We start from the raw sequence: 25,574 nt of genomic DNA on the forward strand, positions 1-25,574 counted from the left end.
CGCAGTCACGTGACCCACCCAGTTCCAGCACGGCCCCTGAGGGGCCTCAATGGCGGCCGTGCCCTCACTGCCCTTGGGGCTCTGCGTGAGGAGAAAGAAACCCCAAAGCTGTCAAAACTCACACTTATTTTGTACGATTAAACTAATATGTTGCAATTCTTACTGATAAAAATGAGTCTGCTCACCTTAGCAGGGAAAAAAGGACAAGTGCAATTCATTTGTGTCTGAATTGACCGGTCAAGATCACTCACAGAGCCATTAATGTTTCAGTCCAAGTTTTATTTTGGTATTGAGGCTTGCTTAAAAAATGAGAGATGTTTTATCCCTCAGTCTTTACAGCATGGAAATAAAACCAGAACTCTTTCAGATGATTTTATAAGATGAGCCACCACAGTGAGGCACTTGGAGCATTTATGGTAACAGAGCAGGCCAGGCCTATGCTCCTCACATTTAAATTAAATTAAAACAGCAGGCAATGCACATTTGCAATCCTATGATTAAAAAAAAAAACAACACACTTTTGATTCTTTTTGATTCAGTCAAGTCCATAATCCTCTGATATTTAAGGATTGTCTGTACTATTCTTTTTAAAAGAAAATTAGGCTGATCCAAACCATGATTTTTAAAAAAGACTCAATTTTCAGAATTTGAGAGTGAACCCAGGGAGAACCTGGGACATCCCTTTCCATTCCCTTCCAGCACAGCAGCAAAGCTGCCAACTTTTTAAAGTTATCATAGGTGATAAAAGCATTTCAGATACACAGTCACATGTTTTAGGATTTCACGTGGCAATTTATTTACAGCAATTCAGCACCACCTGCTGGCATGACTTCTTTTTAAAGTAGCTTAAAAGATGTGGTGGTTAGTTTGTTTAATTGGCATCATTTTTTAAGTGTCTAATTTTAAACACTCAGATTTTTTTTCCCACATTACATCTGAGCCACTGCAGCTATTTTGGATTGATGTAATATGGAGGAGGGATGTCAGCTCAGAATTAGAACACGAAATATGCAAATGAAATCAATCTAGATGAACATCATCTCCTGCCAGGCTGCAAAAAGGGAGTATTTTAGTTATCAACTCCACCAATTTCTGCATTTCATACAGCCCCTAGCACATGTACCAGCCTGAAAAGCTGCCAGCATTCCTGGGACTCCTCCAACCTGTACAAACTTCTCCTTCTCCATACCCCCTAAACTTCAAATAATTCTTATTCTCTGTCTCAGGAAAAACAGTCTGACATTCCCTGCAATTATTCCCTTCAGTTTCTGATTTTGACTGGCCAATTCCTGAGCTTTTTCCACAGGGATTACAGTTTTAGGGGGCTTTTGCCAGGTGATGACCAATATCCACCCAACCACACCGTTCTTGCTTTAAATATCAATGATGACAAAGACTTCTGGCTTTTCATCCTCACAGATCTGCATTGCTGAGTAAGTTATGGCTTTGACCTCTGTGCCCTAGGAAAGAGACACAAACCAGAATTTAGAAATAAATTTTATCCCTTTTACCAGCTCAGAACCCCAGTTCTCATCACTCTTCTCAAATGCTATCCATTTTTTTCCCCAAAAAAAGCTGTAGCTATATTTGTTCTGATGAATAAGGAAGCTGCCAGGTCAAATAGTGAAAAGGGAACTCTTCCCTTATTTTATTGCCTCTTAATATCACAAATTCCTTCTTTTACCTCTGACAGACCATCAACATTTGCTCTGCTAAAAATGACACAGAGCAAGACATCCGATTTTGCTTCTAACAATTCTTTAGGAAAAAAAGAAAGAAGAAAAAAGCAAAAACTGACTAAGCAGAAATCTGTACCAATAAATGCTGAATATAGACTGATTTTCTGTGTTATCAATATCACAAAAAGGAAGCCAACTGAGTTCATTTGTTGAGTTTTGAGGAAATGTCATGCTCAGTTTCAGGGACAGTTTCACCAAACCATGCAGGAACTGAGATATGGAGTTCAGTGGTACTTCAGCCACTTTTATATTTTAATCTGTGCAGAATTCAGAGGTCTGATTTAAGGGACACCACACCTCCTCCCCCTAAAATGGAAAAGAGGAACCACTGCCTACCTGTGGGTGTTTCTCTAAAGAGAACTCTTCTCCCCACCTGTAAAGGCAAAAAAAATACAAGAGAGGTGTTGTAATTTTGGTAATATTTACCAAATGCTGTAATTGGTTTCAGTGATGAGCACAGAAGAGTGAGATTTTCATTTCAAGCCTCAAAGGAAGCAAGAAAAGTCCCCAATCCATTTCAGCCAAGGCTTTAAGCTCACCCAATTGATCTTATCTTGAACTGCCTTCGGTCAATGTGAAGCACTTTCACTTCCTGCAGAGAGTGGGAGGAGAAGTGTGTCAGTCACACCTTCTACCTTCAGGCAGAAATTCCCACTAAATCCCACTTACAAAGGTTATTTCCCACTCTTTAGACACCTTCCACCAGCCCAGCTTGCCCCAAGCCCCATCCAGCCTGGCCTTGTATTTTTGTGTTCCTTTTCCCCTAAAATACCATTGCATTCAGAGCTGGGATTATCAGGGAACAGCTTTGTCCTAGAAATGGAAAAAAACTGAATCCACAGCACTCACCCTGGGTATAAAAAACTCATCAGCACTGAATTTATACAGCCACTCATCCAGGAAGTGGAAGAGAAGAGACAACAGGTCATGCCCTGTGTGGTTGAAGCAGAGATTGCCTCAGAAAAAAACATTTTTAAGAGCACCTCAGATGTTCAGGAGATTCAGCTAACAATGCTTAATTATATTTCAATGAACTGCACTAAGGCTATGTGTAAAGATTGAGATTTTTGGTGCCTTTCTCTCTCTCTTTTAGCTCCCCATAGGAGAAGTGCAGGCCTCACCTTCTGCCTCTACCTCCACTGTATCCACAGGTTCCACAGTGCCTGTGTCTGTCATGTAGCCAAACATGGCCATGGCACACTGCTCAAAGGCTTCTTCCAACGTGTCCCCCCAGGCATGGAGCCTAAAAACACACGGAACAATCACTGAATCAAAAAACCACATGGAACAATCACTGGAGCCTAAAAAAACACATGGAACAATCACTAGAATCAAAAAACACATGGAATAATCACTAGAATCAAAAAACCACATGGAATAATCACTAGAATCTAAAAACCACATGGAATAATCACTAGAATCAAAAAACACATGGAATAATCACTAGAGCCTAAAACCACATGGAATAATCACTAGAATCAAAAAACACATGGAATAATCACTAGAGCCTAAAAACCACATGGAATAATCACTGGAACCTAAAATCACATGGAATAACCACTGCAATAAAATTCTGGATCACACCAGAAAGAAACAGCCCCAAAGTCACATGCAGGTGAGAAATCAGAACATGGAATAAGCAGAAAACCACCTGTTTTTTCTCGAAGGAGTTTGGCAGAAGAGTTTCTTGGGAGAATATGGAAAATAAATGTTTTAGCAGCCACCAAGGAAGTTCTTTCCTAATGTGGCTAATTGGGGTCTATAAAAGTAAACCACACAGAAGGGATTTTGTTAAAAGGAGATTTCAAAAGATATTTCCAAATAACACAGAAGCACCACTGAAATACTAAAAAGGAAACCAAAGATAATTCTATGGTGTCCCAAAAGCAGGAATAAAATTGACCATATCAAAGCACCCAGTGAGTGAAATTTCAGAGCTCCACATCTGCAAAGTGTAAGAAATAATCAATTTGTCACCCTGAGAAATCTCAGCTGCCCACACTTACTGCACGTCTGCCGTGTGATCCAAATCTGAGGGGAAGCAAAAAGAAAAAGGAATGATGTCAGCAAAAGTATTTATAACATGAGGATTAAAAAAGAAACACCATAAATATCTGATTTTCTAACAGAACACTTTTACATTCATCTGCAGATGTGATAAATCTGTTTTGTAGTATATTAGAAAAATTTAGGACAGGTGGAATTTTGGATTATTTCTGTCAAAAACAACCCAAGTTTAATGGGATTATGTCAGTGCAGGCTGCTGTAACCCAACAGGCTTCCACAAGTTCACTGCAATAAAAAGAAACTTTCACCAGGAGTAAAGAGTTTATGCTGAAGCCTGCAGGACTGGAAGTTATTCATGCAGAGGAGATTTGCAAATATTTCCAGCTCAGTGAGGAAATCTACCTGTCCACACCCAAGAGGAGCCATTATGCAAAGAGAGGAATTTAAACCAGAGGATGGAATATAAAATAGAAGGCAAACTTCACTCATGGGGCATGATTAACATCCCATGCATCCAGTTGTACATGAACCTCATTTATATTTATTCAGAGGAATGAAAGAAATGCAAACTTCCAGCAGAACTAAATTGGGAAATGCTCATTTCAAATGAAAAATGATTCTGGTGCTGTTTGAAGAGATCACACACTACTAAAGGGTTCTCAACAACAGTCTCTAAAGCAAACAAATTCCTCTGCATGCAAAAGAGGGATAAAACCTCCTGCAGTTATGGAAACTGCATGGCTGTTGTGGTGTGGCACAATTGCTGCACTTTTATCAAAATAAGACCTGAAGACAGCCTATAAATAGAAATTTTATCACAGATAACAGAGGCTGTCCCTCCAGACAGGCACTGGTGACACAAAAACCAGGCAGGGAATTGTCCCCTGCCTCGAGCTGGCCCTTGGGCTGCCACCCACATCCTCTTAGGGGACATTCAGGGCTGGGGAAAGGGAGAAAATCATCTTTAAGCAGAATAAAAACAGCACACATCAAACCAGCACACTTCTGAATATCCCTTCCTACACGAGAGGCACAAAACCTGCTAAGAACTGGCTGAGAAGAGGAAAAGTTTTCAGGGTGAGATTTAAGTAATTTATTTCCATTGTGATTTTTTTTTTCAGTGCCCATACAAGGAAAGCACGATGAAGAAAATTGATTTTTCATTCCTAAATTTCCATTTATCTTCCTTGCCCTCACAACAGCAGCTGCCACACCCAAGCTGCATTTTTTAAAAAATCATTAATTATTTTAAATTATTAAAATAATTATTCATTTTTTAAATAAAATAAAAATTTGAATTAAAAAAAATTTAAAAATTCAAATACTCACATTCATATTTCTTGCAGAGAGGGGGGTACTTGTCTTTCACAGCCTTCTGCTCCTGGGTCAGGTTGTAGTCCCTGTCCTCAGCTGCCATGGCTGAGGGCTCCACAGGAATTGAATCCCTCCCTTCCTGCAGCTGGGCAGAGCCAGAATTCTCCTCCCTCCCTTCCTGGCTTCCCCACGGAATTATTCAACCTGTGGAGAACAGGGAGGGATCCTCTCAGGGCTAAACTGGAGTCATTTCAGGTGGTTTGTGTCACACTGGGAAATGAGGAAATTGGGAGTTCAATGCATGGAGTGAAGTTCGTTCAGCCAGCAGAGCCAAGGGAAAATGTTCCTTATGGGAACTGTGGACTTTGGCCTTTTCTGGGAGGAACTGTGTTTTGTCCTCCTTGTGTACACTGAAAATTCCATTCATTCATAAATAATAAAATACAGCCCTGATGGGAACAGCTGTAAAAGTGGATTAAACTTCTATGCTTTAGGTAAGTTTTAATTTTCTAATTAATTTTTGAAGGTGCTCAGCCCATTGTACATCACACACCTGAAGTGTGACTGCTCCCAAAACCCCTGATGTGACTTTACAGAGGATTTTTCTTCAGGAAAAAAAAGTTATGTCCTCTTAGGTCAAAGATTATATTTAAACCTCCAAACCTCAAAGCATAAATCCAGCTGTCACCCAAGTGTCAGGAGTTCCTGTGTTCCTTTTCTGGCTGATTTTTACTAATTTTTTCAATATTTTCAAAATTTAAAAAAAATCTTTTAAAGGAATTTTAAAATTTTAACTAATTTTAATTTAAAATGTTTTTAAATAAAACAAAAATAACTGTCTCAACTTCCTCATTGAAAGGTCAGATTCTCACACCCGATCTCACAAATTGCTGTTTTTCTGTTCTTTTGTAAACCCAACAAACTGAAAAACCCGATTAACTTCAGGCTAATTAATTTTCTCTCTAGATTTCCAGCCATCATAACCATTCTTTAATATTTTTATACATTATAAGAATTATCCACAGCTGCACCCAAACAACACAAATCATTTACAGATACCCTTAACATTTACCCAGGAGTTGCTTCTTACTCCAAGGCTTAGAAACAAGACACAGCATTTCCAATTTTTAATTTCTGCTGAAATCTAAGTGTCTTGAAGAGAGTTCTGAAATTGAGAACTCGGGCAGGAATTGAGAACTTCCTTGAGGAATAAACCCAGAAATTGATTTGATATTTGATTTTAAACCTGTTAAGCCTCAGCTGGGGACAGTCAGGTCCTGGGTTACCCTCAGCAGCGGAGCAGAACCAGCAAATTTGACACCTCTAAAACTCACCGCGGCACTGAACTGTGGAAAAAGGGAAAATATTCGTGAATACAGAGAATTAATAACGCCGAGAATCCCCGATGGTGCAGGGCGGCCCTGGAAGGAGGCCTCGGCCCACACACGCACCGCTCCGGTCCGCTCCCGCCCCAATACGCTCTGCCCACGTCTGTGGTGACCGGAGGAGCCGCAACCACCGGTTCTTCCAAACCGGGGACCAGAAGCGAGAACCGAAACCGAACCGAGACCCCTCAGCGCGGGGCGCGGCCCCTTTAAGAGCGCGCCGGGGGCGCTCCGGAAAATGGCGGCTCCCGCGGGGAGCCCGCCCACGTGACCGCCGCGCGCGCTCCCGTCCCCGCCCCCTTTCTCTCCTCCGATTGGCCGGCGCCTCCCGGCGGCGGGCGCTGATTGGGCGGCGTTGGCGCGCGAAGGGGTGCGCGGCGCCGGGAGCCGCACGCAGCGGGGGCAGGAAACAATAGACGGAGCCGCGGCCGGAGGGGTCGGAGCAGGGAGCGCCGGAACTGCCCGCCCGCCTCGCCCAGCCCGCCCCGCCGAGCGCCCCGCGGCCCCGCCATGGCGGACAAGGAAGGTAAAGGCTCCGTATGGGCGGCGCGGCCTCCGCCGTGAGGCGCGGGGTGCCCCCCCCGCGGTCGGTACGGCGTAAGGGGAGCGGGGCGGCGCCGCCAGGGGGCGCGCGGGGGCGGGGCCTGAGGGCCTCCTGGTCATGGCCGCCGCTGCCTCCCCGCGCCCGCGGCACCGAGCGGGGCGAGCGGCCCGGGCCGGGACCTTCTGCCCGGCCCTGTGCCCCTAGGAGGGGTTTGTGAGGCCGGGAGAGCCGAGCCGTGCCCTGCGTGGGGAGCGGGCGGACAAAGAGGTGGCACCGGCCCTGAGGGTGCCCCGGTTCGGCCGGGGCGCCTCCGTTCCATGGGTGAGCTCCGCTCCCGTCCCGTGGGCGAGCTCCGTTTCCATGGGGGTGTCCCCCCGTTTCCATGGGGCTGCCCTCCGTTCTGTGGAGGTGCCCTCCCGTTTCCATGGGGGTGTCCCCGTTCTATGGAGGTGTCCCCCGTTTCCATGGGGGTGTCCCCGTTCTGCCCGTGAGCTCCCCCAGCTCTGCCCGTCGCCGTCCCTGCACCGGAGGTTGGTGACAGATGGGCTGAGAAAGCGTTGGAGAGCGACAAGGCAGCAGAAGGAGCCTTGGGAAACTGGGTTTTGGGAATAAGTAGTTCAAGGCTGCTCCCAGACCGGTCTGTTAACAGCAGTTGTTGGATTTCCTGTGTTTAAACATCGTTCCAAGTCTGGGGTTTGCTTCCCTGTGCTCTGAGTCTCAGATTTTATTGTGCTGCTCTAACAGATTTGATGATGATCACCATCAAATCATCCCAGAATGGGTTGGGTTGGAAGGAAGTTTAAACTCATTCCATTACATCCCTGCCATGGCTGGAGCACCTTCCACTATCCCAGGTTGCTCCAAGCCCTGTCCAGCCTGTCCTGGGACACTTCCAGGCATGAAATTTGACATAATTAATATTAATTCCCAGCCATATATGCAGAAAAAAGGATTAGCATGTGCAACAGGGGGTTTTTAACCATTTAGCAACTACTCCAATACAGCAAATAGCAAACCAAGGTGTGATTGATGTACTTGACTCTAATCCATTGCCTGCCCACAGCGCTGTGTGCCTGTAAATCCATTTATAAATAATTAATTGCATGTATTTCTTGAAAAACCACTTCAGCAGCCTTTGATGATGCAGTGGAAGAGCGTGTGATCAACGAGGAGTACAAGATATGGAAGAAGAACACCCCTTTCCTGTATGATCTGGTGATGACCCACGCCCTGGAGTGGCCCAGCCTCACTGCTCAGTGGCTTCCTGATGTCACAAGGTAAAGGGACCCCTTTCAAGCAGAATAAACAGCAACTCCAGCCTTGGGCTGACTTCTAGGTTGAGATCACAGAATCCCAAACTGTCCCAAACTCATTCAGGGACACTTCCCACTAGCCCAGGTTGCTCCAAGCCCTTTCCAGCCTGGCCTTGGACACTTCCAGTGACGTGACAGCCGCAACTTCTCCTGTGCCAGCACCTCCCCATCCTCACAGGGAGGAGATTTTGTGATCCCTTTTGTTTTGTTCCTCTTCCCCTGCAGGCCTGAAGGCAAAGATTTCAGCATCCACAGGTTGGTGCTGGGCACCCACACCTCAGATGAGCAGAACCACCTGGTGATTGCCAGTGTGCAGCTGCCCAACGATGATGCCCAGTTTGATGCTTCCCACTATGACAGTGAGAAAGGAGGTGAGAGCCCAAAAAGGGGATTTGAACCATTTCCCCCTTCTTTTCTCTGTAGAAAATTTGCCTTTCCCTGAAGTTCAGGCAGCAAAGTTCAGATTTTACTCCTAAAAAAAATTTATTTCTAAGTGGTGCCTCCTTAATAGACAAATTCTCTGTTTCTTGAGTGTGTTCCCAATCTAATATTTCTAATGATGGAAACAGACTGTAAAGGTTAATTGCAAAATTATTTGTGTGGGAAAGCCTCTCCCTTCCCTGTTTCTCAGGAGCTGACCTGGATTCCCACACACTGCTTTTAATTGGTATTTTTATTACCACATTTGCATTATGCAAAGTCACTCAAAACATTTTCACACAAACTCATGTAAAAGAATATTTTTATTTCAGAGGGTTGTAACATTTCAAACATTCTCCATTTCTCTGTGAGTTTTGCTGCCTGATTGCTGTCCCAGCCCATCTTGGGGTGAAATTCTGTTTTATTCCATGTATCAGACTTCAATTTGATGCTTTGCAATCTTTGTGGCTGTCCCAAGTCAGACATTTCTCCTGTTTGCTTGGCTGAATCAGTCTTTCCACCTGGTGAAAGTCCTTCATGATCCAATGTTTGCTCTGCTTTTTACAGGCAGTTTGGATTGTGCAATGAGTATTTTGATCTTTGGGCTTCTTAAAGTTATTTATGCACCCAGGGTTGTCTAACAAATATGTGTTTATATTCTAGTTCAGTATTTCTCAAAAATATTTTAAATGAATTCTGAAAGAATCCCATCCCCATTCCTTTTGCCCAAATTTTTCAGTTTTCTGAATTATTAAGCTATTTTATGTATAAAGACAAGGGAGCTTTACCAAATTGTATCACAGTCCTAAAATTGCAGTTTGTTTTTACCACAGCTTTGTCTATTCTGGGAGCTTGGTAGCAAACCTTGAACCAACTCTTTGTGCCTTGTTCTGAAAGTGACTTTATTATTCACAACTCTCTTTTTTCCTAGAGTTTGGAGGCTTTGGCTCAGTAAGTGGAAAAATTGAAATTGAGATCAAGATAAACCACGAGGGAGAGGTGAACAGAGCCCGTTACATGCCCCAGAACCCCTGCATCATTGCCACCAAGACTCCCTCCAGCGATGTCCTGGTCTTTGATTACACCAAACACCCCTCCAAACCAGGTCTGTGCTCAGAGAGCAGCCACTCATCCCACAGAGGTCAAAAAAGAGCTCAGAAAATGCTGTGGCTTGCCCTTTATTTGGGATTTTAGGGATGTTGTGGGTGTTTATTCAAGAGGTTATTTTGTATGAGGCTTCAACAGATATATCCAAATGCATCCTTGGGAAAGGAAACCTTTTCCTGCACTTCCACACTGTGAGCTATTCCAGGTGGTAGAAGGTGGAATTTTGTTGGCTATGATTGCTTTGGTGGGCAGCTGAGCCTTTCCCCTGATATGCTGTAACTCTATCAACAGTCCTTTACCTATGAACTCATCAAGCTTGTTTAAAATAATTCCTTTTGCTGCACGTGGGGAGGATCAGAAGTGCCTTCCTCACTTGCTGAGTTCTTTGAGCAGTAACAGCTGAGCTGCAGCTGGAACTCAGGCCAAAGCATGGGGGTGTCCAGTAAATTGAATAAACTTGAAGCCAGGTGTTCCAGGATGTGCTGGGGATGATTGCAGGCCCTGCAATCCTTCCCCTGCCTTCTTGCAGATCCTTCTGGGGAGTGCAACCCCGACCTGCGCCTGCGCGGGCACCAGAAGGAGGGGTACGGGCTGTCCTGGAACCCCAACCTCAGCGGGCACCTGCTCAGCGCTTCTGATGACCACGTGAGTCCCTGGGGCACAGCTGCACCTGCTGGGCCCTGGGAAGGGCAAAAACATCCTGGCTTTGAGGGGGAAGGGGGTCTGCAAGTGCCATGTTTGATATTTATGGTCTTTTAAAGACTATTTGCTTGTGGGATACATCCTGAGGGGGAAGGGGGTCTGAAAATGTATTTTTTTTATATTTATGTTGTTTTAAAGACTATTTGCTTCTGGGATACATCCTGCATTTGAGGGGGAGGAGGGAAGGAGAGTCTGAAGATGTCAATTTTTTACTTTCTTGTTGTTTTAAAGACCATTTGCTTGTGGGATATCAGTGCTGTTCCCAAAGAAGGCAAAGTGGTGGATGCCAAGACCATCTTCACGGGACACACAGCAGTGGTGGAAGATGTGTCCTGGCACCTGCTCCATGAATCCCTCTTTGGATCTGTTGCTGATGATCAGAAGCTCATGATGTAAGTGGGGGAACCCCTTCCCAAGTTCTTTCTGCCCCTCACCTCTCTCAGCTCCCATGTTTTTTGCTCTGTTGTGTGTTTCTCGAGCTGTGTTTTCACATAATATTTCTTTCATTTCTATCAAATGGTTTTTGAAACCTGAGCCCTCAAGCAATAAAAGGTGTTTGTTTGTTTGTTTGTACCAAGGGTGACTGTTGGGTCTGTCTGTCTGTCTCTGCCCCGACACGCGTAGGGTGGTTCTGGGGCAGCCCACGTTTCAAAGGACGAGTCTGGACTCTTCAGCTTTTCCATCTTCAGATTGTTTATTGTTTCTTATCTACACAATTTTCTGTCTGCCCAACAGAGGTCTGATCTGCAAGGCAGCCACAGGCACTCTCTGACCACCCATGAGGCGGTCTTGTCTTTTTATACTAAAAACTACATAGATGATATTTACCTTTATTTCCCAATACTTTTCACCCATGTTGGCAAGTGCACCTTCACCATGAACCAATCCCCAAGTGCCAACATCACCACAGGAGATGGAGGACAAGAAGAAGAAAGAAGAAGGACGAGACACGCCCTGATCCCTCCATCTTGTCTCCATAACCCCCCTGTACCAAAAACCTTAAAGTTTATATTTCACCCTATGAATGTGTCCCTGTTACACCCTTCACTCTAAAGTGATTCTCATGTCCTCAAACTCTTGTCACTTCTGTGGATGGATCAAAATCAAGCCACCAAACACTCCTGGCAACATTCCAGGATTTCCGAGAGCCCCAAGGGTTCTCCTGGCATCTCTGGACATGGGGAGCGATGTGCTGAGATCCCACAGGTGACCCCAGTGTCCCTGTAATCAGCGAAATGAGGCACAAACCTTTGTAAATTCCAGTTGTTTTCCCCTCGCAGCTGGGACACGCGGTCGAACAACACCTCCAAACCCAGCCATTCCGTGGATGCTCACACGGCCGAGGTGAACTGCCTCTCCTTCAACCCCTACAGTGAGTTCATCCTGGCCACGGGATCAGCTGATAAGGTATTTCTGCCTGCATCCTGCAGCATCCTTGCTCGCTCTCTGGGGTGGATCTACGTGTTGGTTACTTCAATTACAAAATTTTTTTTATATTTTTTTTTCCCCCCCCCAGACCGTCGCTCTATGGGACTTGAGGAACCTGAAACTGAAGCTGCACTCCTTTGAATCACATAAAGATGAAATATTTCAGGTATAAAAAAAAGCATTTATCTTATATCCTCACAGACTCGATTCTACTCACCAGCCTGGAAAAAGAAAGTAATTCTTCCACAATGTTTTTACACTTTAAAAACTCATATTCTGTTATTTTACCTGCTTCTGTTTTTCTGGGTGTTGTTATTGTGGACCTGCAGAGCTCCCAGAGTCCAGAAAGGGATCAGGGAAATGCTGTGGAGCTTTAACCACAGCAGGAGGATGAAATGGTAGCAGTGCAGAGCCCATTAAATTATTCATGGCAGCAGATTGAAGCAGGAGGCCCAGGGAAATGGCTGCAGTGTTTGCATCTCCTCAGCCTGGTCCTGCAGGAAGCTTTAACACTCTCTGACAAAAGATAATTGCTGATCTTGCTGCTGTAGATGGAGAATGTTCACTCCATGGGCAGCACCTGCTTAGCAGATTAAATATTTCCATCTCCAACTCGTGCCTTAATCAGAGGAAAAATATGTAGGAGGTTTTTTTTTGGTGGAGGGATTATCAGTTCAGACTGTGTTATGTCTAAATAAAATTACAGAATCCTGAAATGCCACATTAGTGGGCAGAATTCTGTGTTCCTTCCTAATCCTGTGATCCTATTATGAGTGGTGTGTTCAGGAGAGCTTTATCTCCAGCAGAAGCAGTAAATGTGAGCTTTTGGGCAGTTAAGCTTAATTACAGTGATTTCTTTTCATGTGAGAGCTGTGCCTGCTGCTGAAGGAGTCTGGGGGTTCTGTTTGTGCAATCCTGATTAAGATAAGGAGCAGCCAATACCCTTGGGAGCTCTTTGCACTGGGAACACGTGGGTTTTGTTAGAGGACAAGCTCCAGGTGGCACCTTTCTGCTGAAATGTTGGGGTTTTTTTGTGTGTGAATATTCACAATTCTTCCTGTGATCAATGTTATTTTACACTGTTTGTATTTGTGTTGGTACCAATCTGAGTTCTTGTAGAGCTTTCAGGGCACAAAATGAAGTGTTGGGGAATGTTAGAGCTTCTTAAAACTCACTTTTAAATTGAATAAATAAGTGTATTATTAAATTAAATGAAATTTAATAAATTAAATGATATTTAATAAATTAAATGATATTTAATAAATTAAATTAAATTTAATAAATTAAGTTAAATAAATTTTTAAAAACTCACTTTAAATTGATCCCTGTCTGCAGGTTCAGTGGTCTCCCCATAATGAAACCATCCTGGCCTCCAGTGGCACAGACCGCAGGCTAAACGTTTGGGACTTGAGGTAAATCCCAAATTCCTCAAAATATTACTGATTCATTCCATCACACCTTAAAAGACAAACAAAAAAAACCCCTCAACCCTCACCTTTTCTTTTTTTTCCTCCTTTATTTTACAGTAAAATTGGAGAGGAGCAATCCCCTGAGGATGCTGAGGATGGTCCCCCAGAGCTCTTGGTGAGTCTTTTTTCACTCTCATGAATTAATTTCACTTTTCACTCACCCTGCAGTGCAAATTTCAAACCATTCCCCTTTTTGTTTCCCCAATCCCAGTTTATCCATGGTGGTCACACTGCAAAGATCTCGGATTTCTCCTGGAATCCCAATGAGCCCTGGGTCATTTGTTCTGTATCAGAAGATAATATCATGCAAGTCTGGCAAATGGTGAGTTCCTAGGGTGGGTGATGGTGCTGAAATTCCTGGATTTCAGCATTCCTGCTTTTATTTACGGCCCTCAGAATTCCCCAGTCTGTAGCACTGCTAAAATCTCAAAGGGGGCAGTGAAATCCCCTTTAGTTTTGTGTTAAAAAAAAAAAGGAATTGCTGGTGCAGAAGGAAATTTTTCCCTTCTGTGTTTGAATGAAAACAGTGTGTGAGAACCAAGAATGAAATTGAGGTTTCTGTATTATTATTATTAAAGAATATTTGAGATTTCATTCTCCAAAGATGAAAAAGGTGCTGGTGAACAGAACAGTTTGCTGGCCCCTACATTCCCAGCTGTTGAAGGTTTTGGAAAACAATCTTGACCTTTGACAAGACCATTTTCCTTTTTTGTTTATCTCTAAATTTTCTTCTTGCCTGCTTTCTGTGTAATTCTTCCAGAAAGTGCTGCTGAGTAGAGGATCTACAAAACAAATACTTGAAACTCTTTTGTAAGTCTTGCAGTGGAGTCTCCTTTAGCAGATCCCTTTTCACAGGACATTTTTTGAGTCGTGGGTTTCTAGATAAGATTGTTTGTGTTGCTGCTTCAATGTCAAGCAGGCATGGGTGATCCACACCTGCAAATTAAAAATTCCTGGGGGTGGAATCCTGTCCAGAGGGGTGGGAAATGCTCCCTGAGTGTCTCCATCCCTGTCCTGCAGGCAGAGAACATCTACAACGATGAAGATCCTGAAGGAAGCGTGGATCCAGAAGGCCAAGGATCCTAGATGGCAACTTCTCCCTGCTTTAGTCTTTGTCCTTCTCCTCCCTCTCAGCCCTGAGATTGACTCAACACTGGTTTTGAGACACACACCTTGACTTTGTGTTCAGCCATCCCCCTGTAGATCCCATCACAGCCTTTTCCACCCACACACTGAGATCCCACCACCCAAAAAAGAAAAAATAAAGGGCTCAGCCAGGTCCCTGCTGTGGCTCCAAAATTCCTACAGCTGCCTCCTTTATTGGTCTGCCTGGCCCCTTTTTACTGCCTTCATGCTTGGGATTAGTTTTTTTTTTCCTCTCTTTTGCTTGCTGCAGCCACAGGCTTTTTGCCTAATTTAAACAAAAGTTAAATTGGCAGAGCTGCCCGAGTGGGCTTGAGCCAACAGAGATGATCCAAGTGTTAATGCCCTGACAGCTCAGAAATGGTGTGGAAGGTCTTGTCCTCCTCAGTACAACTCAGAGACCTTGGAATTCCTTTACTTATCTCTACTTTGTGGCTTTTTCTGCCTTTGCAGATACAAGACCTGCAAGTTCTGACTTGAACTGAAATTTTCCTTTTTTTCTTTTTTTTTCCTCTCTCTCCTGGCATTTCTGGGTTTTTCATTCCTTCCTTCCTTTTCCCTTTCCTCCCTCCTGCTGGGTGCCAGCAATTTGGTTTTAGCTATTCCTGCAGAGCCTCTCTCAGCTCCCATGTTTTTTGCTCTGTTGAGTGTTTCTCGAGCTGTGTTTTCACATCATGTTTCTTTCCTTTCTGTGAAATGGTTTTTGAAACTTGGGGGAGCCCTCAAGTCGTAAAAGGTGTTTGTTTGTACCAAGGGTGACCCCAGTGCCCTCAGCAGCCTTGGCAGCTGGTGGAAAACAAGTGAAATGTGGATAAACTCAGCTTTTTTTAGGAGTTTAGTCCTTGACCACGAGGTCCTGCACGTCTTCCACTCGGGTGTCCAGTGCCACCAGCAGCCTGTTCTCTCCATCTCCTCGTGACTAATTGCGTGTTCTTCAGTTGGAATAAAGTTTTTCTACAGAAATGCTGCCAAGGTTGAGGAGTTTTGTGCTCTTTCTGCATTTCCTGCTTTGTTGAGGGTATTTTCAGGGTGGTCTCTGCCTATGTGTGTCCATGAGGTTTTGGGTGCTGGTAGGGATAGATTTTAATTTTTTAAGACATTAAATTGGACATTTCTCCCCCTCTCATTTCTGCTGCTTTGTGAGATAAATTAATGAGCACTCAAGCAATTGTTGTTCCCCTCTAGCCCTGCTGCTTTCTGCATTTTAACTCTGCCCTTTGCACAAGGCTTTTTTGTTATCCTGCAGCAGGACTTTGACACAAACACCTCAGTTTGACAAATTTGGGCTTTGGAGACACAGCTCTGACAGCGAAAAGGCTCCTTAAACTCTGACCTTTTATTTTCAGTGTGAGACTCGATATAAAGTGGAAACCTCTTCCCCACCACCTCATTTCTGTGGAGCATCTCCCACTACAGCAGAAACTCTTGAAATCCAAAAGAAAATCCTCTTCAAAGGAGAAAGCTTCTCTTGCATGTAAACTTTAAAAGTCAAACCCCTCCTAACACCAGCTCCCAGAACTTTCCGTGCAGGCTTGAACAACTCAACATTTTCCCAAACACAGCAAAACATCAATCAGTTACTCCTCATCCATATCCTTTGTTCAGTACCAAGATTGTTTGCTCTGCTCCTCTGGGGAAAAGCACTTTGACTACAAGAGCAGCAGCAGCAGCAGCACCTGGGGAAATGCCCAGGGAAATGATTGGAATTCCCAGCTCCAGGCAGCTGCTGCACATCAGGCAGGGTAAAGCAGCACGAGGAGACGTCCCTTGGATCCTCTGGCCGTTGGTTTTTTTGCTACAAAGAGGAAAATTCTGTGGTTCTAAGAGTCCTGCTCTGCTTTTTCCTCCGATTTGCAGAGGTGGCCGTAGATTTCTAAGCAGCTCCTGTGAGGGGAGAAAGGAAATTGAGGCTGTGGAATATTTACATCAGTGCTTTGGCTGGAGAAAAGAGGGGGGAAAAAAAAGTTCTTTTCATAATATGGAAGAAAAAGGAATTGGGAAACACTTGAAGGGGCTCAGTCCATGGTCAGGAGTGTGTGAGCCCAGCCCAGCCCTTCCAGAGCCCTTGGCAAATAGGATTTAGCAGAAGGAAATGTCATTTTTGGGGGGAGCTCATGGAAAAGGCAGCTCAGAACTGCACTTAACTCTGAGCTCCCCAGAGCAAATGTGAAAGCTCCTTTAAAGGTGTCGCTTCCAGGGATGGCAATTTGTGAACTGCAGGAGTTTAGGAGACTCCACTGCTGTATTTGGGATTAAATGTTGGGCTGTGATTTAGGAGAACCCCAGGCTGCAAGGACAGGGGGCTGCTGGGATCTGGGCTGAACCCTAAATGCAGTTTGCAGGCTGAGAGCTCATCCCTGTGCTGGGATAAAAAAACCTTTGGGGTTTTAATGTGCTCCTGGGTGGAGAAGGGGAAAAAGGGAATGCTACAGGAAAGGCTGCAGAAAATGCTTAGGAGTGTGTCCAGCTGAGGCTGGAATAACACAGCAGCTCCAAGCTGGATGAGTAATACAACCCACAAACTCATGGACGTTTTCTGGAGCTTTAGAAATTCCCATTGCACATCACTCACTGAGTGAAACCAGGAGAGAACAGCTCCAGCATCCCAGCCCAGCTTCCCAAAGCCAAACCTCAGCTCCTTTCCACATATTCCTGAGGAAACCACCACTTAAGCTGCCACACCTGCTCCTTGGGAAGCCACTCCACTCCTCTGTGGGAGTTCCCAGCAAATCCCTCTGTGCTGTTGTGCAAAGGAGCTGGAATTGCTGCTGGGGACCAGGAGCAGGAGCCTGTGGTGTCCCTGAGCTGTGTGACCCCGCTGTGGGCTCCTCTTCACCATCCCTGTGACCCCGCTGTGGGCTCCTCTTCACCATCCCTCTGTTCCTCCCAGCCCTGTGACTCCACTGTGGGCTCCTCCCCTGCATCCCTTCCCTTCTCCCAGCCCTGTGACCCCACTGTGGGCTCCTCTTCACCATCCCTCTCCTGTTCCCATCCCTGTGACCCCGCTGTGGGCTCCTCTTCACCATCCCTCTGTTCCTCCCAGCCCTGCGACCCCACTGTGGGCTCCTCCCCACCATCCCTCTCCTGTTCCCATCCCTGTGACCCCACTGTGGGCTCCTCTTCACCATCCCTCTCCTGTTCCCAGCCCTGTGACCCCACTGTGGGCTCCTCTTCACCATCCCTCTCCTGTTCCCAGCCCTGTGACCCCACTGTGGGTTCCTCCCCACCATCCCTCTCCTGTTCCCAGCCCTGTGACCCCACTGTGGGCTCCTCCCCACCATCCCTCTCCTGTTCCCAGCCCTGTGACCCCACTGTGGGCTCCTCCCCACCATCCCTCTCCTCCTCCCAGCCCCTCTGCCCCGCAGGGATGAGACCCAAGCTCACTTGTAGATGGAGAGCTCCCGATGGAGGCTGGTCCTGAGCTCCTCCAGCTCCTGGTTCTTGCGTTGCTGGAGCTGGACCCCGTTCTTGAGCTCCTTCAGCCTGTCCTCCAGCTCCTCCACCTGCTCCTGCAGGGAGAAAATGAGTGCAGAGCTGATTATTCTCCTCAGGGATCTCCCTGTTCGTGCTGCTGCTCGGGACAAGCACAGCCAGGCTGCCCCTGCCCAACCACCCTCTCTAAAAACCTCTGCAAAAAAAACCTTTAACACAAAGGTGGGGATTTAGGCTGGGCTGGGCTGTGTTTTGTCCTCAGGCTTCTCCTGGCTGCTTGGTTTTGTCCCCTGAACCACTTGCTGTGTGTTTTGAGAAGCTGCCAGAGCTGTATAAACCCGTGAGTCACAAGGAGATAAATGAGGAATTTGGGAAAAGGAAAATGTGGAGAGGCGCACCAGGGGTCCAAAAGACCCTGAAAACCCAGGCCAAGCCCTGGTGTGGGTGCTGGTGGCTCCGATCCCCATCCCAGCAGGGAGGAGCTGGGATGGAAGAAGGGCAATGGCAGCTTCCAGAAACTGCTGGGAGGAGGCAGCGATTGTGAGCTGAGAACTGGGAGTGTTGAAAGGGGGGAGATTAATTGTGGGGCCTCTTTGCCAAATGTGCTCTTGGAGAGATTGAATTGCCTTGTCCCTCAGGCCAAGGGGATGCCTGGCCCAGCCAAATGAGCCTCTCAGGAGGCAGCCTGGCCTGGGGCTCTGGGGACATGGGGGAGACCCTTCCTGGCAGCAGGGAGGGCAGAACCTGCCCCAGCAGGAAGGGGATTTGTAAGAAAAGCCACCTGCGTTTAAAACTGGCTTTTCTTGGCTCAGTGCTGTGCTCAGAGGAGCTGTGGCAACTGTCTGGTGCCTGTGCTCAGCAGCATTGCTGAGCTTTGGGAACAAATCCCCCATCCCTTCCACCTCATCCCTGGAGCCGTTTCTGAGAGGCCAAAACCAAGTGAATATATTCAGGAGAAACCTATTTTCCAAGCTGGGTGAAGCCCCACCACATCTCTGGGTTTGCCTTATGCCTGGGAGCTGCTGTTTCACCTGGCCCGTGCCAGGCTGTGGGATAATTTTGATTCCAACCAGCAGGAGATATTCCACATCCTCCCCATCCTCATCCACCCCGTTTCCCTGGGCCCTACAATCAAATCCTGGATGCCAAGCCCAGCTCCCACTCTCCCAAGAGGATGGAGCCGGTGCCCTTTGGGGCACGTACCCGGTACTGCCCGACCTCCTCGTCCCTTTTCTGCTTGACCAGCACGATCTGCTCCTCCAGGCTGCGGTTCTGCATCCTCAGCCGGCTGACCTCGCCCTGCAGGGGCCTCAGGGCTTCCTTCATGCCCTGGATCTCCCCCTGCATCTCCTGCAGAGCCTTGGCCCCGGCCTCACGCCGCTCCAGCAGCCGCAGCAGCTGCGGCTCGTAGTGCTCCTCCAGCCCCCGCCGGCTCTGGGCCACGAAGCTCTCGAATTCCAGCGACAGCCTGCGGCTCTCCTGCAGGTACAGGTTGTCCTGGCGGCAGGGAGGAGCCTCCAGGCGCTGCCTCAGAACTTCCTTCTCCTTCTCGCAGGTCTCCTTCAGCTGGGACAGCTCCCCCGAGAGCTGCCCCGCCTGGCTCTGCAGCTCGCCCTGGTAGGCGGCGTGCTGGGAGAGGTCGTGCCTGCGGCTCTCCAGCTGGTACTGGCAGGCCACGCACTCCTTGGTCACCCTGAAGAGTTTCTGCTTGATCTGGCGGATCTCATCGCGCAGGTTGTCCCTCTCCAGCTCCACCTTGGCCAGCAGCCTGCAGGCAGCCTGGATCTCCTCGTGGGCATGGCGGATCTCCTGCAGCGCCGGCTCGCGCAGCTGCGCCAGCTCCGAGATCAGCCTGTCCCTCTCCCTCTCCAGCTGCTCCACCACCTCGATGCACTCCTGGAAATAATTCCCCAGCTCTTCCAGGCTCAGGCATCGGTGCTCTGTGGTATCAGCGTCCAGAGGGCCGCCTGCTCCCTCTGTGTCCATGTCCAGCGGGATCCCTGCCCCATCTGCATCATCTGGGATCCCTGCCCTGTCTGTGTCCATGGCCAGTGGGATCCCTGTCCCACCTTCATCCACATCCAGCAGAATTCCTGCTGTATCCTCATCCAGTGGGATCCCTGTCCCACCTTCATCCACATCCAGCAGAATTCCTGCTGTATCCTCATCCAGTGGGATCCCTGTCCCACCTTCAGCCCCGTCCAGCGGAATTCCTGCTGTGTCCTTGTCCACTGGGATCCCTGTCCCACCTTCATCCACGTCCAGTGGAATCTCTACCCTGTCTGCATCCATGTCCAGTGGGATTCCTGTCCCATCTGCATCCATGTCCAGCGGGGTTCCTGTCCCATCTCCATCCACGTCCAGCGGGATCCCAGCCCCGGCTGCACCCTCACCCAGCTGAGCTCCTGGTGTGCTCATCTCCAAGGAAGGATCTCTGCTGGCAGCCTGCAGCTCCTGCCTGGAGTCTGGGCTGCCCCTCTGCAGGGGTTTAGATCCATTCCCTGCTGGGTCCAACGGGCTGTGAGGACGTTCTGGGTGTGGAGCAGCTCCTTCAGCTGCTCCCTGAGGGGCTGGGGATGCTCTGGCTTCATCCAGCGGCAGCTCTGGAGGGGGCTCGGGCTGTGCCATCAGGTCCCTGGGAAGGAGAGGGGATGTGAACCAGAGCAATGAGTGTAACAGGTCTCGGCCTTTCCTCCCCACCCTGTGAGACCCCAGAGCCAGGGGGTCCCACCACGGCCCTGCTGCTGTGACCATCCCTGTGTCACCCACACAACACCCTGGTGACAACTTGGGCCCGGAAAACAAGGAAAGAAAACCCCATTAAAACCCTATTCAAGCGTCTGAGTGCCACGGAGGAGGAGTGAGGGATGCAAACCCAGACCCCAAACCCCAGAACCGCTCCTGTCAGCACCAACCCCCGCCAGCAGCACCGACCTGCCCCGTGCAAGCACTCCCTGGAAAACTCGCCGGGATTTTCTCGCTGTGCCATAACCTCACGGCAAGGGAATGCGCTGCTGGAAGCCCGGCAGGCTCCGGGATGACGGAGACGGAGCAAACCCCACACGCGGAGCCCCGGGGCGAGCGGCAGCGCCTGCAGCAGGAGCCGCTTTGCCGAGTCATCCGATCCCATCATTGTCCCCACCACGGCACCTGCGGCTGCCACCGCGGCCAAACCCTCTCTGTGCCTCCTCCCGGCCGCTGCTTGGGGTAGGATGGACACGACAGAGCTCGGGGACGAGCCGGGGTTTTCCTGCTGCCGCCAGGATCGGTGGGATCGGTGGGAGGATGCTCTCACCTCTCGGCCACGCTGCTGAGCTCATGTCTCGTCATTCCCTGAGGAATGAGCGCAGGCTGGCACTCACAGGCAGCCCTGGGCTCGGAGCAACGGCTTTGAGCAAAGAACTGATTTTCCCCGATAGTTTCTCTCCTAATAAGGCAGTTTTCGGCACCGCTGACACATCGCAGCCTCGGGCTCAGCGGCCGGGCGGCTGGAGCAGGGGGCAGCCCCTGCAAAGGTGGGGAAAAGGCTCCTCTGCCCCGATTTTCCCTGCCCTCCCCGCTGCCCGGGCTTGTTTTTGGAAGTTCTTGGAGCCGCTTGGCACGGCCGGGACGGGAGGGGAGGGCACCGTGTCCTGCCTGCCCAGCGGCCCGGGGGGGCTCTGCCCCTCACCCCAGAGCCCCCCAAAACTCCTGCGTGCCCCAGAGGGACCTTCCCCCCCCCCTACCTGATCATTCCTGAGGATCCAGGAACGCTGAACCCCCGATCCCCCCACCCCATCCCTGCCCCACCTCGCCGAGGATCCCGCACTCACGGGACCCCCCCAGGACCCCGGCCCCGTCCTCCCGGCCCGGGTGGGCTCTTACCTTCCTCCCCTGGAGCCCAGCGCCGCCGGCTCTGCGCTGCACATGGGCTGAGCATGGGGCGGAGAGGGGTTATTAATAAACAGCGCTGGAAATCAGACTCCCCGAGCAGCCGCTTCCCCCCGGCCACCGCCTGCAGTGCCAGCTGCGGCCGCTGCCTTCCTCCGCCCCGGGGAGGAGGAGGAGGAGGAGGAGGAGGAGGAGGGCGGGGAAGGCCCGGCTGGCTGCATCCCTGGCAGAGGCAGCCGCAGGGACGGGCTGCAGCCAGCCCGCAGCCCCCATCCCGCCCCGGCTGTTCCCAGCCCTGATTTATGGGCGAGCTGGGGTTTGTGGCCCCTTCCCGAGCCACTGGCGGATCCGCAGGTCCCCATCCCGCCGGGATCCTGGGCAGGCTGGGATGAGGATAATGGGATGGGGATAATGGGGTGGGGATCATGGGATGGGGATAATGGGATGGGGATAATGGGGTGGGGATCATGGGATGGGGATAATGTGATGGGATAATGGGGTGGGGATCATGGGATGGGGATAATGGGATGGGGATCATGGGGTGGGGATCATGGGGTGGGGATAATGGGGTGGGGATCATGGGGATGGGGGTAATGGGGTGCCTCGGTGGGGTCCCCCGGGGCTGTGGGGTTTGGCTGCGGTGGGAGGGGAAATGCCAGAGGATGCAGCTCGGGGCCCTCAAATGCCACGGGGGGATGGAATGGGATTTCTGAGGCTGCACTCCTCGGGAATTGATTATCCATGGATTCAATCCCAATGTCTCGGGGTCCTTCCTACGCCCCACAAACCCACAAACCCCAGTAATGGCAGAGCACAGCCTCTGCTTCCTCTTCCGCCCCACAACCGATCTCTGCCACCCTTTTGCCTCTGTTTTGGGGATGCACAAGGTGACATTTCTCTCTGCAAAGGCCCGTGGTGGCCGTGGTCACGCTCCTGGGTGTCCAACAGCAACTCTGCCCTCACCCTCTTGGTTTCCCAGCTCTTCCCTCCCATGGCTCCCATCCACATTCTCCCCACTCTGTGGACCCTAACCCCACATTTATCCATCATATCGCCAACAAATATTTATCTAAACCCCCACATTTCGATATATTTTGCCACGTGGGCGTGGGTGCATCATCCTGGGGTCACCGTTTGTCCTGGCGGTGGTGGTGCTGCCCCCCGAGCCTACCTCTGCCCGCCGCCTCTCCTGCCGTGCCCAGGAAGTCGGCACTCGCCTCTCAGGAAGTTTCGGCTCTAACGCGCCCCAGGAGCCGCCAGCAGCGCCCAGCAGAGCGTGTGACATCGCCGGTGCCACCCCGCCGCCGCTGGCACCGTCACCTCGCCCATGGCGCGCTGGCCACGGGGCTGCAGAAATCAGGTTTAAAACACCAGCGCTGGGCCATCCTTCGGGAACAGAGCTTTAAAAGGAAAAGGGAGATTTGAGTGGGTTTGTTTTTTTTTTTTTCCTTCTCTTTTTTTGGATCCCGTTGCTTTTTTCAGCGCGACACACCTTCTTTTGCTCCCTCTTTTTTTTCCATGAAGCGCCTCTATTTTTGACTCAATCGGAGAGGAATGCCGTTAATTCGCACAAGTTGGGTGTATAAATATCTATCTAAAGCTGCGACTGCCAAGGGGAGAAACCTGCGGATCACACGGGCGGGGTCCAACAACCCTTGTAGGGCCTGGAGGGGACAATGACAGCGCCGAGCCCCGGGCTGGGCTTCATCTGCTGAGCTGCCAAGGGCAGGGTGGGGAGTGAGGAGGCTCAGCTGTTCCCCGTAAGCGGATACCCCGGCCCAGGCCCCGGCACGGGGATGTTTTGTGGATATAACCAGGCAACAGCCGGCTCCGGTGTCCCCGGTGTCCCCGGTGTCCCCGGCAGGGCCGGGCCGTGCAGGGAGACGCCGCCGGCAGCGAACAACGCGGACTTTGCTCCGGTAAACAGAGCTGGTGGGGCGGCACCGGCGCTGCCAGAGGCGAGGAAAAAGTCAGGGGAGAGTTGGGGAGAGCTGGAGAGAGCTGGAGAGACGGAGAGTTTGAGATGCGGCTGTCGGGATGGGCGGCAGCGCTGCCGGCCCAGCGTGAGGGGCAGTGGGGGCAAAGAGCGGCTGCGCCCCCTCTCTGGTGCCCTGGGGCTGTCTCTCCCTCCCTGGTGGGTTTTTCCTTCTCGTCACGCTCGGCAGATCTGCCCCTGGCACCAGGGTGGCACCAGCCTGGCACTGCCACGGCAGCTCCGTCCCCGGATTTCAGATCCTGCTGGATTTCAGATCCTGCTGTTGGGAATGTGGAGGAGAGGAGTGTGCTCAGTGACGAAAAAACACCGAAATGTTCCAAATCAAGAGTTTCACAAGAAATGCAAATGGCCCGGGTTCAGGTGCTTGATAAAGGGGAAGGATTGGAACCATTCTGTGCTTCTGAAATGCATCAATGCTCTGCAAAAAGAACATTTTCTCCCAATCTTTGCACGATCTTTAGGGACAGGCTGGAAGGACCAGCCCGACTTCGGGGCTCTGGCAGCTCTGTGGGGTGTCCCACGATGGGATCCCAGCTCCCGGTGGGATTCCAGCGTGGAAGGGGTTTAGGAGCAGCGCTGGCAGCCCCGTGGGGTGTCCCACAATGGGATCCAGCTTGCAGTAGGATCCAGCGTGGAAGGGGTTTAGGATCGCGGCTCTGGCAGCGCTGTGCCCGGGCTCGCTCTGTTTGCCGAGGGCGCGGGGGGTGCCAGGCCCGGCCCCTCGAGTGCAGGAGCTGCAATCTGATCCCAGGGAACGCGTGATTCATCCCTGGAGCCGGCAGCGCTCCCAGGGAAGGTCCCGGCTCCGAGGGCGGTGGCACCGTGCGCCACTCCCGGTGCCCTGGCCGGGTGAGGGGTCCCCGGTGACTCCCTGGGGGCATTCACCCAGCTTTGAGGGCTTGGATGCCACTGTCCCCTCGGGAGCGCACCTGGTTTGCTTCGCCTCGTGCCTCAGTTTCCCCAGTAAGAGTTGGACCCTGGAGAGGGAGGGGAGGGTGCCCAGCAGGGATGGAGGAGGAGGATGGGGAGTGAAACGTGGGCATGTGCCCAGCCGAGGCAGGGATGAAAGGGGAGCCCGGAGGCGCCGTCTGCCCCGCAGGGACCTGGGGATCTCCAGGGCGGCAGGGCCAGGCCGTGCCCCGGTGCCACCGGCGCCAGCGGCTCCCGCTTCTCTGGGTCCTGCTGGGTCCTGCGGGGAGGGGGATGAGGAAACCTCGCAGCAGCTCCTCAGGAGACCTCGGCCCGGCCAGGGAGGCAGAGGGGCTGAGGGCGGTTCCAGCAGCGGGGAATCCCGCTCGGATATCGGGATTAAACATCTGCCCCAACATCTGCTGCCGCGGCAGCCCCGGGCGTCACCTGTGTCACACCCGAGGGGATTTCACACCCCAGGCTGGCGCTGGGGGCAGCTCTGATGTGTCCCGCACGGCACCGAGGTTGTGCTGACAATCCCTCGGGATTTTCTCTTCCCGGAGAGGTTCGGGATGCTCGCACAGGAGCGGGAGATGCCTCTTGTGGCCGCCTGTCCCTGTCACCGCGACATGGGCGATGCTCCTGGGCTGTGCCAGGGCTGTCCCTGTCACCGCGACGGAGCTGGGAAGGAAAGACCCTAATTGCTGTTTATTCATCCCATTCCGTGTGCCCGACCCCTGGGCAAGGACACCAGTGCCTCCCTTTGCCTGTGACATTTTTAAAACCCATTTTTACA

General features: G+C 50.2%; 3 protein-coding genes across 9 annotated transcripts; 1 reads left to right on the top strand and 2 right to left on the bottom strand.

Moving 5' to 3' along the window:
- Positions 1–258: 258 nt before the first annotated feature.
- On the bottom strand, positions 259–6,660 carry ZBTB8OS (zinc finger and BTB domain containing 8 opposite strand). 5 transcript variants are annotated; one of them, XM_054517203.1, is made up of 10 exons: positions 6,512–6,660; positions 6,307–6,406; positions 5,228–5,264; positions 5,076–5,188; positions 3,746–3,770; positions 2,861–2,982; positions 2,589–2,671; positions 2,279–2,331; positions 2,076–2,112; positions 259–1,460 (listed from the first exon to the last, which is right to left on the bottom strand). In XM_054517203.1, exons 4-10 carry the CDS (start codon positions 5,161–5,163, stop codon positions 1,374–1,376), a joined length of 495 nt encoding a protein of 164 aa, XP_054373178.1. In that variant the 5' UTR covers positions 5,164–5,188; positions 5,228–5,264; positions 6,307–6,406; positions 6,512–6,660; the 3' UTR covers positions 259–1,373. The 5 variants fall into 5 exon arrangements, with proteins under 5 accessions (XP_054373178.1, XP_036252803.1, XP_036252799.1 ...); XM_036396910.2 differs by having other exon boundaries at positions 5,076–5,264; positions 6,395–6,406; positions 6,512–6,659; XM_036396906.2 differs by having other exon boundaries at positions 5,076–5,264; positions 6,512–6,659.
- Positions 6,661–6,832: 172 nt separating this feature from the next.
- Positions 6,833–15,534, top strand: RBBP4 (RB binding protein 4, chromatin remodeling factor). 3 transcript variants are annotated; one of them, XM_036396971.2, is made up of 12 exons: positions 6,833–6,971; positions 8,119–8,266; positions 8,528–8,673; positions 9,654–9,827; positions 10,359–10,474; positions 10,763–10,923; positions 11,812–11,938; positions 12,048–12,125; positions 13,295–13,371; positions 13,486–13,543; positions 13,640–13,750; positions 14,449–15,534. In XM_036396971.2, exons 1-12 carry the CDS (start codon positions 6,956–6,958, stop codon positions 14,512–14,514), a joined length of 1,278 nt encoding a protein of 425 aa, XP_036252864.1. In that variant the 5' UTR covers positions 6,833–6,955; the 3' UTR covers positions 14,515–15,534. The 3 variants fall into 3 exon arrangements, with proteins under 3 accessions (XP_036252864.1, XP_036252865.1, XP_036252866.1); XM_036396972.2 differs by having other exon boundaries at positions 8,122–8,266; XM_036396973.2 differs by lacking the exon at positions 6,833–6,971 and adding an exon at positions 7,183–7,310.
- A 355-nt stretch (positions 15,535–15,889) lies between these two features.
- SYNC (syncoilin, intermediate filament protein) lies at positions 15,890–22,021 on the bottom strand. The gene is made up of 4 exons (XM_036396970.2): positions 21,868–22,021; positions 19,207–20,638; positions 17,956–18,080; positions 15,890–16,455 (listed from the first exon to the last, which is right to left on the bottom strand). The coding sequence occupies exons 1-4, from the start codon at positions 21,909–21,911 to the stop codon at positions 16,392–16,394; spliced, it is 1,665 nt and encodes a 554-aa protein (XP_036252863.1). The 5' UTR covers positions 21,912–22,021; the 3' UTR covers positions 15,890–16,391.
- Between the last annotated feature and the right edge of the window lie 3,553 nt (positions 22,022–25,574).

The sequence above is a fragment of the Molothrus ater genome, chromosome 24, assembly GCF_012460135.2.
Source record: "Molothrus ater isolate BHLD 08-10-18 breed brown headed cowbird chromosome 24, BPBGC_Mater_1.1, whole genome shotgun sequence".
In the NCBI taxonomy this organism is placed as follows: Eukaryota; Metazoa; Chordata; class Aves; order Passeriformes; family Icteridae; genus Molothrus; species Molothrus ater.

Bases quoted from the DNA above. Each gene is read 5' to 3' on its own strand.
- SYNC (XM_036396970.2), bottom strand. From the start codon at position 21,911: ATGTGCAGCGCAGAGCCGGCGGCGCTGGGCTCCAGGGGAGGAAG. The intron at 18,081-19,206 runs GTACGTGCCCCA...TTCTCCCTGCAG, and splicing joins AGGAGGTCGGGCAGTACCGG to GAGCAGGTGGAGGAGCTGGA. The intron at 16,456-17,955 runs GTGAGCTTGGGT...CTCCCCTCACAG, and splicing joins CGGGAGCTCTCCATCTACAA to GAGCTGCTTAGAAATCTACG.
- RBBP4 (XM_036396971.2), top strand. The intron at 8,674-9,653 runs GTGAGAGCCCAA...CTTTTTTCCTAG, and splicing joins CTATGACAGTGAGAAAGGAG to AGTTTGGAGGCTTTGGCTCA. The intron at 13,544-13,639 runs GTGAGTCTTTTT...CCCCAATCCCAG, and splicing joins ATGGTCCCCCAGAGCTCTTG to TTTATCCATGGTGGTCACAC.
- ZBTB8OS (XM_054517203.1), bottom strand. From the start codon at position 5,163: ATGGCAGCTGAGGACAGGGACTACAACCTGACCCAGGAGCAGAAGGCT. The intron at 2,672-2,860 runs GTGAGGCCTGCA...TCAACCACACAG, and splicing joins AGTGGAGGTAGAGGCAGAAG to GGCATGACCTGTTGTCTCTT. The intron at 2,113-2,278 runs GTGAGCTTAAAG...TTGCCTTTACAG, and splicing joins TTCAAGATAAGATCAATTGG to GTGGGGAGAAGAGTTCTCTT.